The sequence below is a fragment of the Typopeltis vanoorti genome, chromosome 20, assembly GCF_054136105.1.
Source record: "Typopeltis vanoorti isolate ZY-2024b chromosome 20, IOZ_Tvanoo_1.0, whole genome shotgun sequence".
In the NCBI taxonomy this organism is placed as follows: Eukaryota; Metazoa; Arthropoda; class Arachnida; order Uropygi; family Thelyphonidae; genus Typopeltis; species Typopeltis vanoorti.
The window spans coordinates 77,179,377-77,194,200 of record NC_143568.1 but is presented as its reverse complement, the minus strand read 5'-3'; the positions used below and the strand labels follow the sequence as shown (position 1 = coordinate 77,194,200).

At 34.5% G+C, this 14,824-nt stretch overlaps 1 protein-coding gene across 2 annotated transcripts in view; it reads right to left on the bottom strand.

Moving 5' to 3' along the window:
• The window catches only part of LOC150095583 (rho family-interacting cell polarization regulator 2-like), a 327,613-nt gene that overhangs the window by 197,763 nt on the left and 115,026 nt on the right, over window positions 1–14,824 (bottom strand). The window contains exons 5-7 of one of the 2 annotated variants that reach the window (XM_090410002.1): window positions 11,092–11,121; window positions 10,518–10,571; window positions 5,016–5,064 (exon numbers count right to left, since the gene is read on the bottom strand). In XM_090410002.1, the coding sequence (XP_090266128.1) occupies window positions 5,016–5,064; window positions 10,518–10,571; window positions 11,092–11,121 (133 nt within the window). The remainder of the gene's footprint in view (window positions 1–5,015; window positions 5,065–10,517; window positions 10,572–11,091; window positions 11,122–14,824) is intronic. The other variant, XM_090410003.1, reaches the window with a different exon arrangement.

The window sequence follows — 14,824 nt, the reverse complement described above, 5'->3', positions numbered from 1 at the left end:
CCAAAGTCCTATGCTGACATATTTGGTATATGTTCATATAAGACAAAAGATACAATTAATCTTTATTTGCTGCTAGCAGACGACCAAATTTTTGGAGAATACTGTTTATCTAAAGCTTGCTTATCTTATGGACTAATGTCCAGAATACAAGTAAGCTTTAGATAAACTCCAAATTTGAGCATACCATTCAGTTCAAGTCTGACTGTAACTGCTAAGTTTCCCTTTCTAAAGGAAACAAGCATACTGGCTATTTATTGCCTTAAGATAATATTGCTCTAGGTCAGACATGTCAAAAACGCGGCCCACCAAACTTTGTAACCAATACGGTTATTTAACTTTTGACAACTCCAATTTAAATAAACATATTTACAAAATTAACATTTCAACTTAAGATTATTTTATACGCCAAACTAATCTGCAATTTCTAAAGAAAAAATGTTCTATTTGTCATTTCAAAACATCTTGTTACGCCACTGCATAAATATCGAATTTTACCGAATTTTAATGAGCAAGTCTACGTACACGACTATATCCGCTGACCACAGCAATCGGAGACTAGCCATTAGCAATTTTTGAGTCGTAAGAAAGTATAGTGTTTTCTTTATAATTAATAAAGAATTTATAAAAATAATGTCAAAGCTTTCCACCAGTATGAGTAAATTACGATTAATTGAAGAAGAGCATCATAGTTTTCAAGAAAAATGGGAGTTACAATATTTTTGTATTCAAGGGGAAAAAAAAAATTTTATGCTTGATATGTAGAAACTCTATTGCAGTTTGCAAAGAATATAATATTAAAAGGCATTACGATAGAAATCATAAAGAAAACTATGACAAATATGTTTCGAAACTTCGTGAAGGTAAATTGTCAGAATTAAAGTTGGCACTTCAAAATCAACAAAGTGTATTTACCAAACCTATTGAAGATAATAGAGCTATGGTAAAAACAGTTATTTGTTATCACATTTAATTGCAAGCAAGTCGAAACCATTCACTGAAGGGGAATTATTCGCGAATGTATTATTACAGCAGTTGAAGTGTTGTGTCCTGATCAATTAAAGAAATTCAAAAACATAAGCTTATCTCGAAATACCATTGCTAGTAGAATTGATGATATAGCCGGGAACTTAAGGAATCAACTAAAATCAATAATTCCAACACTTCAGACCTATTCCCTTGCAACTGACAAAAGTACAGATGTACAGGATATCGCTCAGCTGGCTGTTTTTATTTGTGGATGTGATATGAACTTAAAAGTAAGTGAAGAACTTATAAATTATTCCTATGCACGATACAACCACTAAAGTTGATATTTTTGATGCCCTTATGGAAGTTTTGAATGAATACAATTTACCGTTAAAAAAGCTAGTTTGTCTTGCAACTGATGGTGTTCCTGCTGTTGTTGTTAAAGGAGTTGTTACAAATTTAAAAGAAAGGTGCAAAGAACAAGGTAATAATAATTTTCAACGTTTTCATTGCATTATTCATCAGCAAACACTATGCTCCAAAGTTTTAAATATTGGACATGTCCTAAAAAATGTCAGTAAAATTGTAAATTATGTTCATGCACGTGGGATTAATCATCACCAATTTAGTAACTTTCTAGAAGATATAGAAAGTGAATATAGCGATCTACCTTATTATACAGAAATTAGATGGTTTTCCAGTGATGGTTTTAAAGCGATTCTTGGATGAAATTACCATTTTTTTTTAGAATCAAAAAATTATGAATGCAAAATATTAAAAAATGATCAATGGATAAAGGACCCCTGGCTTTTTCAGTTGACATTACAAGTCACCTTAGTCAACTTAATCTTAAGCTGCAAGGCAAACATCAAGTAGTTACCATGTTATTTGACAATATTAACATTTTCAAACAGAAATTATTACTTTGGCAAAAACAAATTCAAAAAGAAAATTTATCCCATTTTGAATGCTTTCAATCATTATTACAAAAATCACCAAAACTGAAATTTTTCAGAATATGCCAATAAAATGAAATTAGAAAATGAATTCGAAAGAAGATTTTTAGATTTTAAGAAATATGAAAATCAGTTTCATCTATTTACTTCTCCTCTATCGATTGATGTTGAAACTGTTGATGACAATTTACATTTGGAATTAATCGAAATTCAGTGCGATTCCGTATTGAAACAAAAATACATGGATGTTAGAATTCCAAAGTTCTATAATTATTTATAAGTTGATCGATATCCCAATGTGTCATGTGCAATTAGGCTGTTCGGTAGCACATATTTATGTGAACAACTATTTTCAATTTTAAAGAATAATAAAACTGCAGAAAGATCAAGATTAACAGACCAGCATTTGCAATCAATATTGAAAAGCTCAACAAATTCAACCAAATTGTGAAGATTTCGTTAATGAAAAAATTTGTCAAGTTTCTTCAAAACAAAAAAAAAAAAGTTGTATAATTTTATGTAAACTTTATATTTCATATGTATTTTTGTAACATGGTTTTGTGTTCTGTACTTATATACTCTAATGTTAATATTAAAAAATCTGTTTCCTCTTTATTTCGAGATTATGCTTCTGTTGCGGCACTTGGCTTGATGTATAATTCTTAATTTGGCTCTTGGAAGTAAATGAGTGAAACACCAAGCAAATGAAAGGGAAGTTCTACTTATGATTATTGTGTGTGTGTGTGTGTAGAGAAAAACTGGAAACTTTTTTGGAGATTTGCAACAATTCGAAAAAACTCTCAGACAAACTGCATAACCTAAAAATATCGAAAAAACTAAGAAAAGCTAGGCGTGTCATGAATGCATAAAATATATGTAGATACTAGTCTATTTTATCATTTACTACCATAAAATATACACAAATCTATTATAAAAAGTTATAATAGATTTGTGTATATCCTTACACAGGCATAAGGTAACTGATATTTAATATAAAATTGATAATGTGTTAGTTTTTACAGGTCTTTTCATTTTTGATATGTGTTAGTAATATGTATAACTAACACATGTATAACTACAGTGTTTTGTATCATATAAGATAATATTGATATAGGTACTGACAGACAGACAATTCATCTTGTAAATAGATAATGTAAACTTATGGTATTGATAATACAGTACTGTAAATGTATTTTCTCTTCCTTATGATTTTCTTTTCTCTAGCTTACTTTATTGTAAAAATACAGTATATAATACATATAACATACAAAGCACGTGTTAATCGACTATTATCGGTAAGGGTTCTGGTCAACAGTAGGCTATTAGTCAAAAGTTATACATGGATTTTCAAATGCACAGGGGGTCAGCACCCCTAACCCCCATGTTGTTCAAGGGTCAAGTATATATGATTGGTATATTAAATATATATATATATGTGTGTGTGTGTGTACATATAGGGCTCGACAAATAATGCAACGTCCTACTTGACATGAAAAAAATACTTGCTCAAGAATCCCATTTTTTAAATAATATATACCTGAATATGTCAACAGAAGCCATATAAATAGATCAGTAGTGGCACATCTGTGTTTTTTAAAGTTAAAAAAATATATTTCCGATATTTTGTATTAATTAAAAATATTCTATTTTGTCCAGTTCGCAGCTACATACCATGGGCAAGTGTATTTGTGAAGCTGTGTATGTGTGTATGCTGCTTGGAAAGAAGTTAATGGACATTCCCATTGGCAAGGTGCATTGTGCCATTAACGAGTCCCTTGTTTGTAACTGGTATAAACTGGAGGAATATGACGCTCCCAAGTCAGTGCAACTGTGTCTGGGTGAAATGGCTGCGAGAAGGGAACTGATGGAGTTTGAAAAAAGGCATTGTAATAGGATGCCATGTTGCAGGCCTATCTATTCGGCAAATTTTTGAAAAATAAGGCCACCTCAGGTGAACAATCAGTGATACCATACTGAGATGGAAGTACAGCTGCAAGTGCTACCTGAAGTGGATGATCCACCACACTCAACAAACATGACTGTAGGGTACTACAAAGGATAATATGTAAAAACTGTATTCGTCTCCCAACACACTGAATGTGGAGTTCTAGGCATTGACTGGAACATGAATCTGAGCAATAACATTCAGAACCAAGGTTCCCGACATGGGTTTCCATGGTAGGACTGCAATATGCAAGCCCCCACCTTAACCAAACCAGCAAGTAGCATTGTCTTCAGTGGGCCATGGAAGCTTGGAAAGTGCATAATTATAGAGCAACAAATCATGCTACAAGAAGATGGACGGGTGTGCATGACGTGGATGCTTAGTATCACAGTTTATACCAGTATATGAAATTCGAATGTGTTGGTGTAATGGTATGGTTCTGTTTTTTTTTCTGGTTTGATCTCAGACCTCTGCTTGTAGTGCCACTAACATTGAACTTCGAGAGGTAATTTAATTACTTATTTAATTCACATTAAATAAGTAATGGATCAGAGATCCATTAGATCAGATATATGCATCATCCTGGACAGTGCAATGCTTACTACTTTGTGGCATTTCTATGGAAGTGATCACTGTCTCTCTTTCAGCAAGACATGCCCCATGTCATAAGGATGCTGCTGTAACTGCATGGTTTGTGGGCAAAAATGTCACCACACTTGACTGGCCTCCACAGAACTCTGATCTCAACCCTATCGAACATCTGTGTGATGAAATGGAGTGTCAGACCAGGTCAAAGTACGTCTGCACCACAAACAGTCCAGGACCTCATTACATGCCTACAGGAAGAATGGTCCAAAATTCCTTGATTGCAATCAGCTGCAGTGTAAGGAGTTTCTACATCTTATTAAGGTGGGTGACATGGCTGTTTGTTCCTCACACTATGGTGTCTGTTGACTTATTTCCAAGCGGTGTGTACACACACATTATTCTTTAGTATTATGTGTATCTTCCATAATCAAAAATCCAACATTTTTATAAATTTAGCACATAAAAAGTCATGAGACTTAGAACTTCTAAACATTATAAAAAAATTAATGTACAGATTACCATACAATAACTTCAACATAATTTTAATAGCTCTTACTTACCATCTCTCATTTTCTGTTGTACATCATAATGTTCTTTTAATTCTTCTAGCTGAAAAAATACAAAATATCACACAAAGTCTGATGCTTCCATATAAAATTCACATTAAATAATTAGCTAAGGAAATTCAAAGAACGATTTTGAGAAACAAATGTCAAAGCACAGGGGTTATTTCTGTCAAAAAAATGGAAAAATGAAAAAAAAAAATCATTCAATTAAAATCATACACACCATATATTATACATTTTCATGGGCAATATTGAACAGAGTCAAATCTCTAATAATTCTTGTTAATACAGATTTATGTGAATTCAAGGATTTCCTAAATATATGAATACTGAAGTATTTAACATGTACTTTATAAAAGCCCTTTAGTAATTTACATGTTTCTATCATATTTCCTCTTTTTTGCCTATCACCTAAACTATGTAACCCACAAGCCTTCAGTCTATCATAGCAAGTACTCCACAAACCAGTTACCATTTTGGTTACTTGCATCTGAATCCTCACTGCCACTTTCATATACCTAAAAATCCCTGCAACCAAAACTGTGCACAAGTCTAGATGTGGTCATATCAAGGCATTTTATAAGAGGGCTAACAATTTTTCATCCCTACTTGTCATTGTCGTTTAACATCCAAATGATTCTTCAAGCTCTTTCTTCATTTCTATAATATCTCCTCTGAACTTCAACTCTGTCCAACATTATCCCTAGCCTCATGAATTTCTTGCAGCACAGTTCTACCTATGTAGTACACTGCCTATACTAATGCATTCCAAAGTGCATAACTTTAAACTATGATATAGCAAATTAGCAGTCATTATCTTTTATTCATATTGCTAGTCTATATGAATCATCTTATAGAATCTCTATATAGCCTTGCCATAAACAGTTACAACTTCCACACACCCACCCCCCATTGTGCTTGCCCACAGAATTGTGTGAGCCCAATTCCATCAGTGGTGTTATGCACAGCCAAGTAGAGACAGAGTTATCTAGCTGTATGGGTTAACATGCAGTGGGGAAATTATGAGAATTATGTAGCTGTAATAGCACTTTGCAAGGTTGGAATGCAGCCACCTGTTATTTTCAACACACTAAAAAATACTCAGGATCAGTAGGAGGTTTATGTTTCAGACTATTAACCATTTATTAGTAACCTATTAACAGAAATCATACAGAAGATATATCTGACTGCCAAAGAACAGATTGACCACTGTGTGTTAGGACAGAACAGCCTCTGAGGATTGTGAAGGCATGCTGCTGCTGCTGTAATCCTGTGAGAATACAAAGTGATGTCACTAGAGATAAATGTTTCACAGAGAATGATGTCAGTATACTAACTGTTGACCTGGGGGGGGGTCGAGAGCCTATTGTTCTACTGGACACTTCCTAACACCACAACTTATGAAGTATAGGATGATAAAATCAAAAGCATTTCTCTGGCAGTACATGGACAATGGACACAAAGATATTCTCTTCACGGATGAGAAGATTTTCACCATTGAAGAGTCGCTTAACTGCCAAAATAATTGGTTATATGAACCAGATGGTTGCACACGTGCCACCACAACTTATGCACCCAGGATTCAGAGGTCATCACCCTATGTCAGTGATGGTTTGGTGGGAGATGATGTTTGGGGGTATTCAAGTTACATTTCTATGAGAAAGGGATCAAAATCTATGCCAAAGTGCATCAAGACACCATGCTGGAATATGTGGAAAGGCCTCTGAACAACACTTGTTTCACAGTAGGTAGTGGATCTTCCAACTCAAGGACTCAACCCCTGCACACAAAGCAAGTTGGAGGCAAATGTGCCAGACCATATATCACCATCTGATTGGCCATCTGGAAGTCCTGATCTGAATCTGAACTTCAAATTGTTTTCTGAGCTTGAGAGAGAAGCCTACAAGAAACAACACACCAGCATTGCCAGTCTGAAGGTGGATTTGGAGCTAGCAGTGGCAACATTTCCATGTGATGTTGTGTGTGTTACCATCGATACATGGCCTCACAGACTTCAGGCATATATGAAGTCAAAACGGAGACATTTTGAACATTGAGTGCTGCTATATGCATGTTATACATGTGGTTTGTGTGTGCCGAAGCTGTAAATGATTTACTGATAGATTAAAGGTTTATGCTCTGTTCAAGCTCTAACAGTATTTATGGCTAGACTAGGTACATCACCTTTATTAATACTTCTTTTCCCAGTTTAGTAGCATTGGCAAACAACTGAATATTTCCTTCAAATCTTTCACAATGTTATTAATATACAAACTGAACCAGAAGTGGTTTTCAAGCAGCCACAGCAGAGCCCTGTGACACACCCATGGTCACCTGCCTTCTCTCTGATACAACTCCACCATATATATTACTCCCTGATGTTTGTCCATCAGTCACTCTCTTATCTATGTCACCAACTTCATGTCTATTACCATTTGATCCAACTTATGTAATAGGATTCGTTCTGCGCAGCATGCTTTTGCAAAGTTTAGCAATACTGTGGTGTAGCTATTTCCCTTATTCATCTCAAATGTTACTTTATTGCAGAAAACGAGTACTAAGATAAGATCTCCTCTTCAAAAAAGCCATGCTGTCCCTCAGAGTATCATATCTTCATCAGCCCATTCCTTAATTCCTCCTTAACCAACTTTTCCAGTGCCTTATCTACTGCTCCTAAGATAATGAGTTATAATTTGCTCCCTCTTTCTTGAAACTTCCATTATGTAAGATTTTCTTGCCTTCTCTCCATTCCTTTGGGACCCCCCCCCCCAATGATGAGACTTAAACAGCCTAATTATGGAAACTGCTAATTTTCTTACACTTTCCCATAAAACATGGGCTGACACCTCATCTAATTCTATGCTTGTATTCCCATTAAGATTTTCTTAATATCTTAAACACCTCCAGTTCATCTACCTCAATTCCCCTCTTGATCACTGTCATCACTGCATTACTTCCACTTAGATAACACACAAACTGATCACTCAAGTAATTCAACTATTTCTTCTGATCCTGTTACCTCCCTATCAGCAGTGTTTATTACAGTTATCGTTCCATAATCATTCTTCCTTTTATTTGTCATACAGTGAAAGAACTCTGAGATTTTCTCTGGTCAGTTTGATTCATTTTCTCTTATAATCTGATTTTACCTTCCTCACCTTTTTGTCTGTGTTTTGTAATGATCATATGTTAACTTTGTTTATGGACAAATTCTCTGATGCTATCCCCAGATTTAATACCCTCAAACTTTTTATACCTTCCATTGCATGCTGTTTTGGGTAATTATCTCTCAGTAGTTATATGAATTCAGTTTTCTTCTCACCATGTGCCCTTTCCTCCATGCAACCATGTTCTCACAGCTGAAGTCCCTATTCTGCCTCACATCACGCTGAACTTCTACTTTTGGTGATTGCAATTCTTCTCTAATCAACAATGCTCTCTCCCCCAGTTCTATTCTCTTCACCCTCTTGAAAACACAATCTCTCTTGCATTCTACTCCTGTGACAATCCATTCTCTGTCAATCAAGTCTTACTAATGCTTATAATTTTTGGCTAATTCAAACTCATCAACACCAAAAATGCCTCACTCTTCTTCTTCCAGAAAAACAAAATGCTCAAAAAATACTTATGTTTAGCAATTATTAAGTTACTTAAATAACTTCTGAGGAAATCTTGTATAAGTGATATGAAATGTTGAACAAAAGTATAATTTACAATATCAGAAGCTGAATTACTGTTTAGGGGTATTAACTATTGCAACATTACAATCATGATCATTGCCAAAGTCATTCAAGTATTTTAATTATTAGCAAACGCATGATTCCTCAATCTGTTGTGCTCAGCTTAAAAGTTTCACACAGCTGAAAAATTATCAATTTTTCTCCACATGTAATAGATTTTTTGCACCTACAGAACATAATATAAAGTCAAACTTGCTAACAAATTATATTCTTGTTCAATCCTTTATCCAAGTGTTAGCAAACAAAGTTTGCACATAATATATCTTATGACTAGGCTATTTGTATATAGAGGCTGATGACTTCACATCAATTATCTTTGCATCCCAATAATACAATGCACACCTTCTTTCAGAAATATTTTGGCAAGTTTAATTTAATTTCTAATCAATTGGAAAAGCTTTCTACAACGTCTCTGATCCAGAGTATTTTAATAATAAGATGATACACCTTTTTACTACTTGTATATAGGAAATATATGAATTAGGCATTAATTCAACCTTGGTATTTCTTCTGGATCTGGCTCCAATTGATGAAATTTTAATAATGTTTTTGGAGTTGATTCTGAGGGGTAGAGGAGTTCTGTTTGGTTGTAGATTTTTGCCTGTCACTGAGCACAGGCAGCACTGATAAAAGTTTGATAAGATAAGGAGTGATCCTTTTGGGTTACTCAGTAAGATTTTGAGTGATCTTATAGATCACTAAGTTTTTTTTTTTTTTTTTTTTTTTTGGGGGGGGGAGCCACCCACACTTAAACTGTACCTGAATAAAGGTCAATAATGGTCTGAATAGTAATCCCTCCTCCCATGATACATAGCAATATAACGTCATGAAAGAAAGCGTGTTCTGGATACTACAGCAACTGATGTGAAGTCAATGGTCTCTATATACAAGTAGCCTAGTTGCGAAGATACCTCACATGCAAATTTTGTTTGTTGAAACAAGAATATAATTTTTTGGCAAATAACAAAAAAGTGTTACCTGCAACCTAACAACAATTTCTAGATTGAATAATGTTTGATTGAAACCTCTATAGTGTTGCAAATGCTGCAATGCTTACAAGCATAGTAACTTGACACCATAAATGCTTAATTAATACTATAATGAGGAAGCCAATCCTCTCTGCATAACCTACTATGACTTTAAATTATAAGTATTATCATGCTGGTTTGTCAGTCTGGTGAAATGAAAAACCAAAGTTCCTAGGAAGAAAAATCCTGTCATCTCTGAATGGGAATCAAATTGGGTCTTTCAAACCAAAGGGTGTTATCATTATTGATGGAATACCATGTAAGCATAAAACCATGACAAAAAGATCTCAGTATACACAATGCCAAAGGGTTGTTGTTGATGAAGTACAGCATAAAAACAAAACTCCACACAAAACATTGTTTTTTACAGGCTTTCTTTAAACAAATGACACTAGAAAATAATTAGCAATTCTATTCGGAACTAAAGTTCTCCTAACAATGCGAACATTGCATTGTCACTTATATTAACTGATTTCAAACTGCTATTTCTCATGCTATGATATGCTAATTTTAATTATTTTATTTCTCATATTTTGTAATCACATTCAATTATTACTGATATATCTGGTTATAGTTTACTTTTCTCTGCCACCCACTATTTATTGTATACATCAGCACAAAACACAGCTCAATTTATCATTATTATTCCCAACTTTTTTTTTTAGTAATTTATGTATTTCACTAAATAAGGAAGTGTGTGTATAGTTTCCAAAGTATTATTTAAATACCTTTGATAGCTGGAATTCTAATCTTTTTAAATATCTTTCTGCTGCTTTTAGTTGCTGAAAATAATAATAATAAAAGTATGAACATACTTTGTATATATTAAAGAAACAGGTATTCATCAAGGCCAGTTAAAATAAATTTAATTATGTCACAATTTCCTCAACACAAGCAAGTAAAATATATGATACCACAAAACTAGTTTTTAACTAACAGTTTAACCAATTTCAATGAATTTTAATAACATCTAGATGACATAGCTTGCATAGAAATCAAATAAGTTTTGTCAATATTTTGTATTTCTTTTCCCCTCCCCCAATTTATTAGAATTAGTAAACAGAACTATACATAGCTTTACTATTTAGTGTGAATAATTAATACTTAAAAACATGAATTAAAAAAGAACTTTGCATTGTAATGTTTTAAAAACCATTTGAACATGCACATAGCATAGCAGCACAAACAATGCAGGTTGTGCAGAATTTCAACATGCACATTTTTAAAAGCATGCCCATAATTCAAATTTGTGTTGTTTAAAGTAGGTGAAATACATCTCTGCATGTTTATTCATTCACTCACCTTCTCTAGTTCATAGAGCCTGCCCTGGGACTAAATTGATAAAAAAAAAAAAGTTGGAAGCTTAAGAATGCCATCAATCAAGTAACACTAATAACACATTTTTCTGAATTACAATAGGTTCTGCTTATTGTTCCACTGGACAACAAAATTTGACAAAAGTCATGCACCCCCCCCCAGATTAGTTTAGTTACCTCTTATAGATTTCAAGGTGATGAATACAAATATGACCATGAAAATGCAAAATTGGCTATGGTTTGTGAGAGATCAGCAATAGTTTCTTATATAATACAGTAATGCATACTTATCACAGTAAATGTCTGCTTCTATTTGATGTCACTTTTCCATCCTACATGTAAATAGCATTTGATACTCATCACAGCCGATGATGTTAAAGGTTTCAAAAAGTGCCATGCAAAGAAATCTCTATATATAGTTGCTCAGGATCATCTCTAGCAAGCATCTAACAGTTAAAAACATGAAAATGACTAACATGAAAAGTGGTTCACTTCCATGTTAGCTGACTAACATGGAAGTGGACCACTTTCCCTGGTATCATTTCTCCATCGTTGCAATTTCCTGATGGAAATGTTCACCATGCTCATTACTAACCATGCTGCAGAGTTGTCGGGGAAGAAATATAAGTGGGAACGGAGCAAGTATATTTTTAACAACATAATGCAGCCAAGTTTGTGATACAGAGAAAGTCCTCAACCAGTTCATGTAGTTTTCTGCCTTGACATTTCCGAGGAAGTTAGTTGACACCAGATGGAATGTGTCCCAAGCTTTTTTCTCATCACTCTCTAGCAGGTTGTCGAACATCTTGTCAACGAAGAGCTCTCAGATCTGAGAACCCACAAAAACTCCCTCTTTAATTTTCCCTTTAATGAGTTGAGGGAATTTGTCCACCAGGTTACTTGAAAGCTGATCTAGTCCAGTTCATGGCTTTAATGAAGTTTTTTTTTTTACCAGACCAAGTTTGATGTGTAGGGGCAGTAACAGAATTTTGTGCTTTTTTGCCAGTGCTGAGTATTACATTCTTCTCTCCGACCTTCAGAGATTTCCTCACAAGCCAGTCTCTTCCCATAGTGCAAAGTCCTTGCTCAGCTGTCCCAATAAACAGCAGTATACTTCATATATCCCAGCTGCAGACCCCATCAACACAGACACTACCTTCAAGTCACCAGAGATACCAGCTGTGCTTGCTGTATTGAAGACAGTAAAACAAGTGTTTTAGGTTATCGTAGGTTTCTTTCATGTAGACAGTGTGTCTGACAGGAACAGATGGAAGCTGATTTCCATCATGCAGCAACACTACCTTCAGGCTCAATTTCAACAAGTCTATGAATAATTGGCATTTGTGCAAGTCATGTTTGATTTGAAGGGCATTCATCAGGCCATCTACATTGTAGCAGAACACAAAGTCATCTTTCATTCAGAAATACAGTGCAAACTGCTTGACGAGTGCAAAACAGTTGCTCAGACTTTTTCCTTGAGAAGATTCCATTGTAGAAGTCTTGATCCTAGTAAGTCTGCTTTGGCATTGGACAACTCCAGAATGCAAACAAGGTCGTTCAGTTCTTCTTGTGTAAGAATGTGTGGCGCAGATGACGTGGCCAATACGGATAATCATTAGATGCTGAAGGCTCAGGAGAACCTGACATCAGTTCACCTCCATCCTCGTTTTCCTCTGAATCAATGGAAAATTCTTTTGGAGGTTCGGGAATGGGAAGTCCTTCACCATGTGGAACTGGTCAGAGAGCAGATGGCATATTAGTATACTTGTGATGTCCCCAAAACAGGTGGTACCATGCAGAAGTAGCAGTCATTTGCATGATTGCTTGGCTCCCTCCAAACCACAGGAACAGCAAATGGCATCGACAGTTTACCGCCTTTCAGCCACTCTGAAAGATTTCTAGTATACGTACTGCAGCATGTGTGTGTGAGACCCAGGTCTTGTCCCTGATCTTACATCCAAAATAAAGCTGATATGCCTTTTTCACTAATGGAGTGATGACCTTTTCCTGGCTTGCAAACATCACTTCCCCCACAAATGTAACGAAAGTTATTTTCACTATTAACACAAGGCATCACTACTGCTGGATTTGCACTGCAGGGATCACCTGTGTAGCCCAAAAAGTTGCACAAACACTTACTCATCCTACAAGACTTCACTTTATACTAATGATTGCATCAGCCAATGATGCAATAGCTGCTGGGGTGTTAATGTATGATTAGCTGATGCAATATGTTGCAATCAGGAGATAGAAATACAGTGTTGCCAAATGACACCTGTGTATGCAATGCAGACTGATTCTCTCCTAAACAAGAGCCAATTGACAGATTTTATTATCATTTTCATGTTTAGTACATCGAAATTATTAAAGAATTGCTATTTTCATTTCAGAGGCAAATTGTGTGTTGTCCAGTGTTATCAATTCATCATTTATTATTATTAACAAATGACTTATGCAAATAATGCAAAATGATTTTGGCAAATAATTTTTTTTTTTTTAATATCAAAATAAGTTATGATATGAATCACATACACTTCTTCATTCCATTAAAAATATGATGCAGTACCTTTATTTATGTAATGACTAAAAATTACTATATGATCTTCACTACTGGAAGATGAGATTAAATATTTCTATAAATATTACGAAGTGCTTTAGAATTCAAAGAAAAGAATAATGAGAAGGACATTATGCTATTATTTAAAGCTTTTAAAACTGCTAATAAAAAGGGCTATCTCAATATTGTTATAATTTCACATTTCAGCTCATCTTGCAGATATTCTATCATGTTTGGATTAGGATCTAATCGAAAGCTAGCCGCTGTAATGGTATGATGATGATGTTATTCACTTCATGTGTTTGCAATCATTGCAGTGAGATATAGAGCATTATCATGTTGAAAAGTGTAAGGAACACCACTTTAAACTTACAATACAGGATAGACACAAATATTCAGAATACCACTGTGGGACCTAGCAGTCTAAATTCAATGAGCTGTGACTAATGATCACAGTGCACTGAATAATAATAATTAAACTGAAATGTTTAATTATTATTAAACTCTAATAATAATTATCAGGACAAATGTCCACTGCATGTTCTGCATTCTACCCTTATAAATCAACATTCTGCATTCACTATTGTTAATAAAGTCATGCTAGCTGAGCTCTTCTAATGAAATTGATGGTTTGCAGCTTTTAACAAATAATGGGACTGCTTACATCTCTGAACATCGATTCTGGAGAATTGGACAGTGAGATGAGATAAATGGCCATCTTAAAGTATAAGTTCCTCTTTGTTAGTACTTTAGGTTTGCCTTGTCATATATTTGGCTCAGTGTTATCTGTGGACTTCCATTCCTTCAACATGTTACCAACTGTGCAAAGAGAATGCTTAAATATATACAGGCATTTCACCAAATGAGATTCAACTATCACTCTGTTTTGGCATACTGTTTGAAATACTGTTATGGCACACAAGATCACAATGACTGACAGCAGGAGAAGTATTAATCATCTTCTTTACAGGACACAAATGCATATTGCACAGTCACATCCATTTTCTTGCAACTGGAAAGATATTTTCCAGTTGCAAGACTTTCATGACTTTCGGTAGTTATATATAACAGAGAAATAAAATAGGTTAATTTTTTTTTTTTTTTTTAAACTGAGGGAAAACAGTTTAGTAATATGGCTTTCAAATTTATTATCACTTTAATA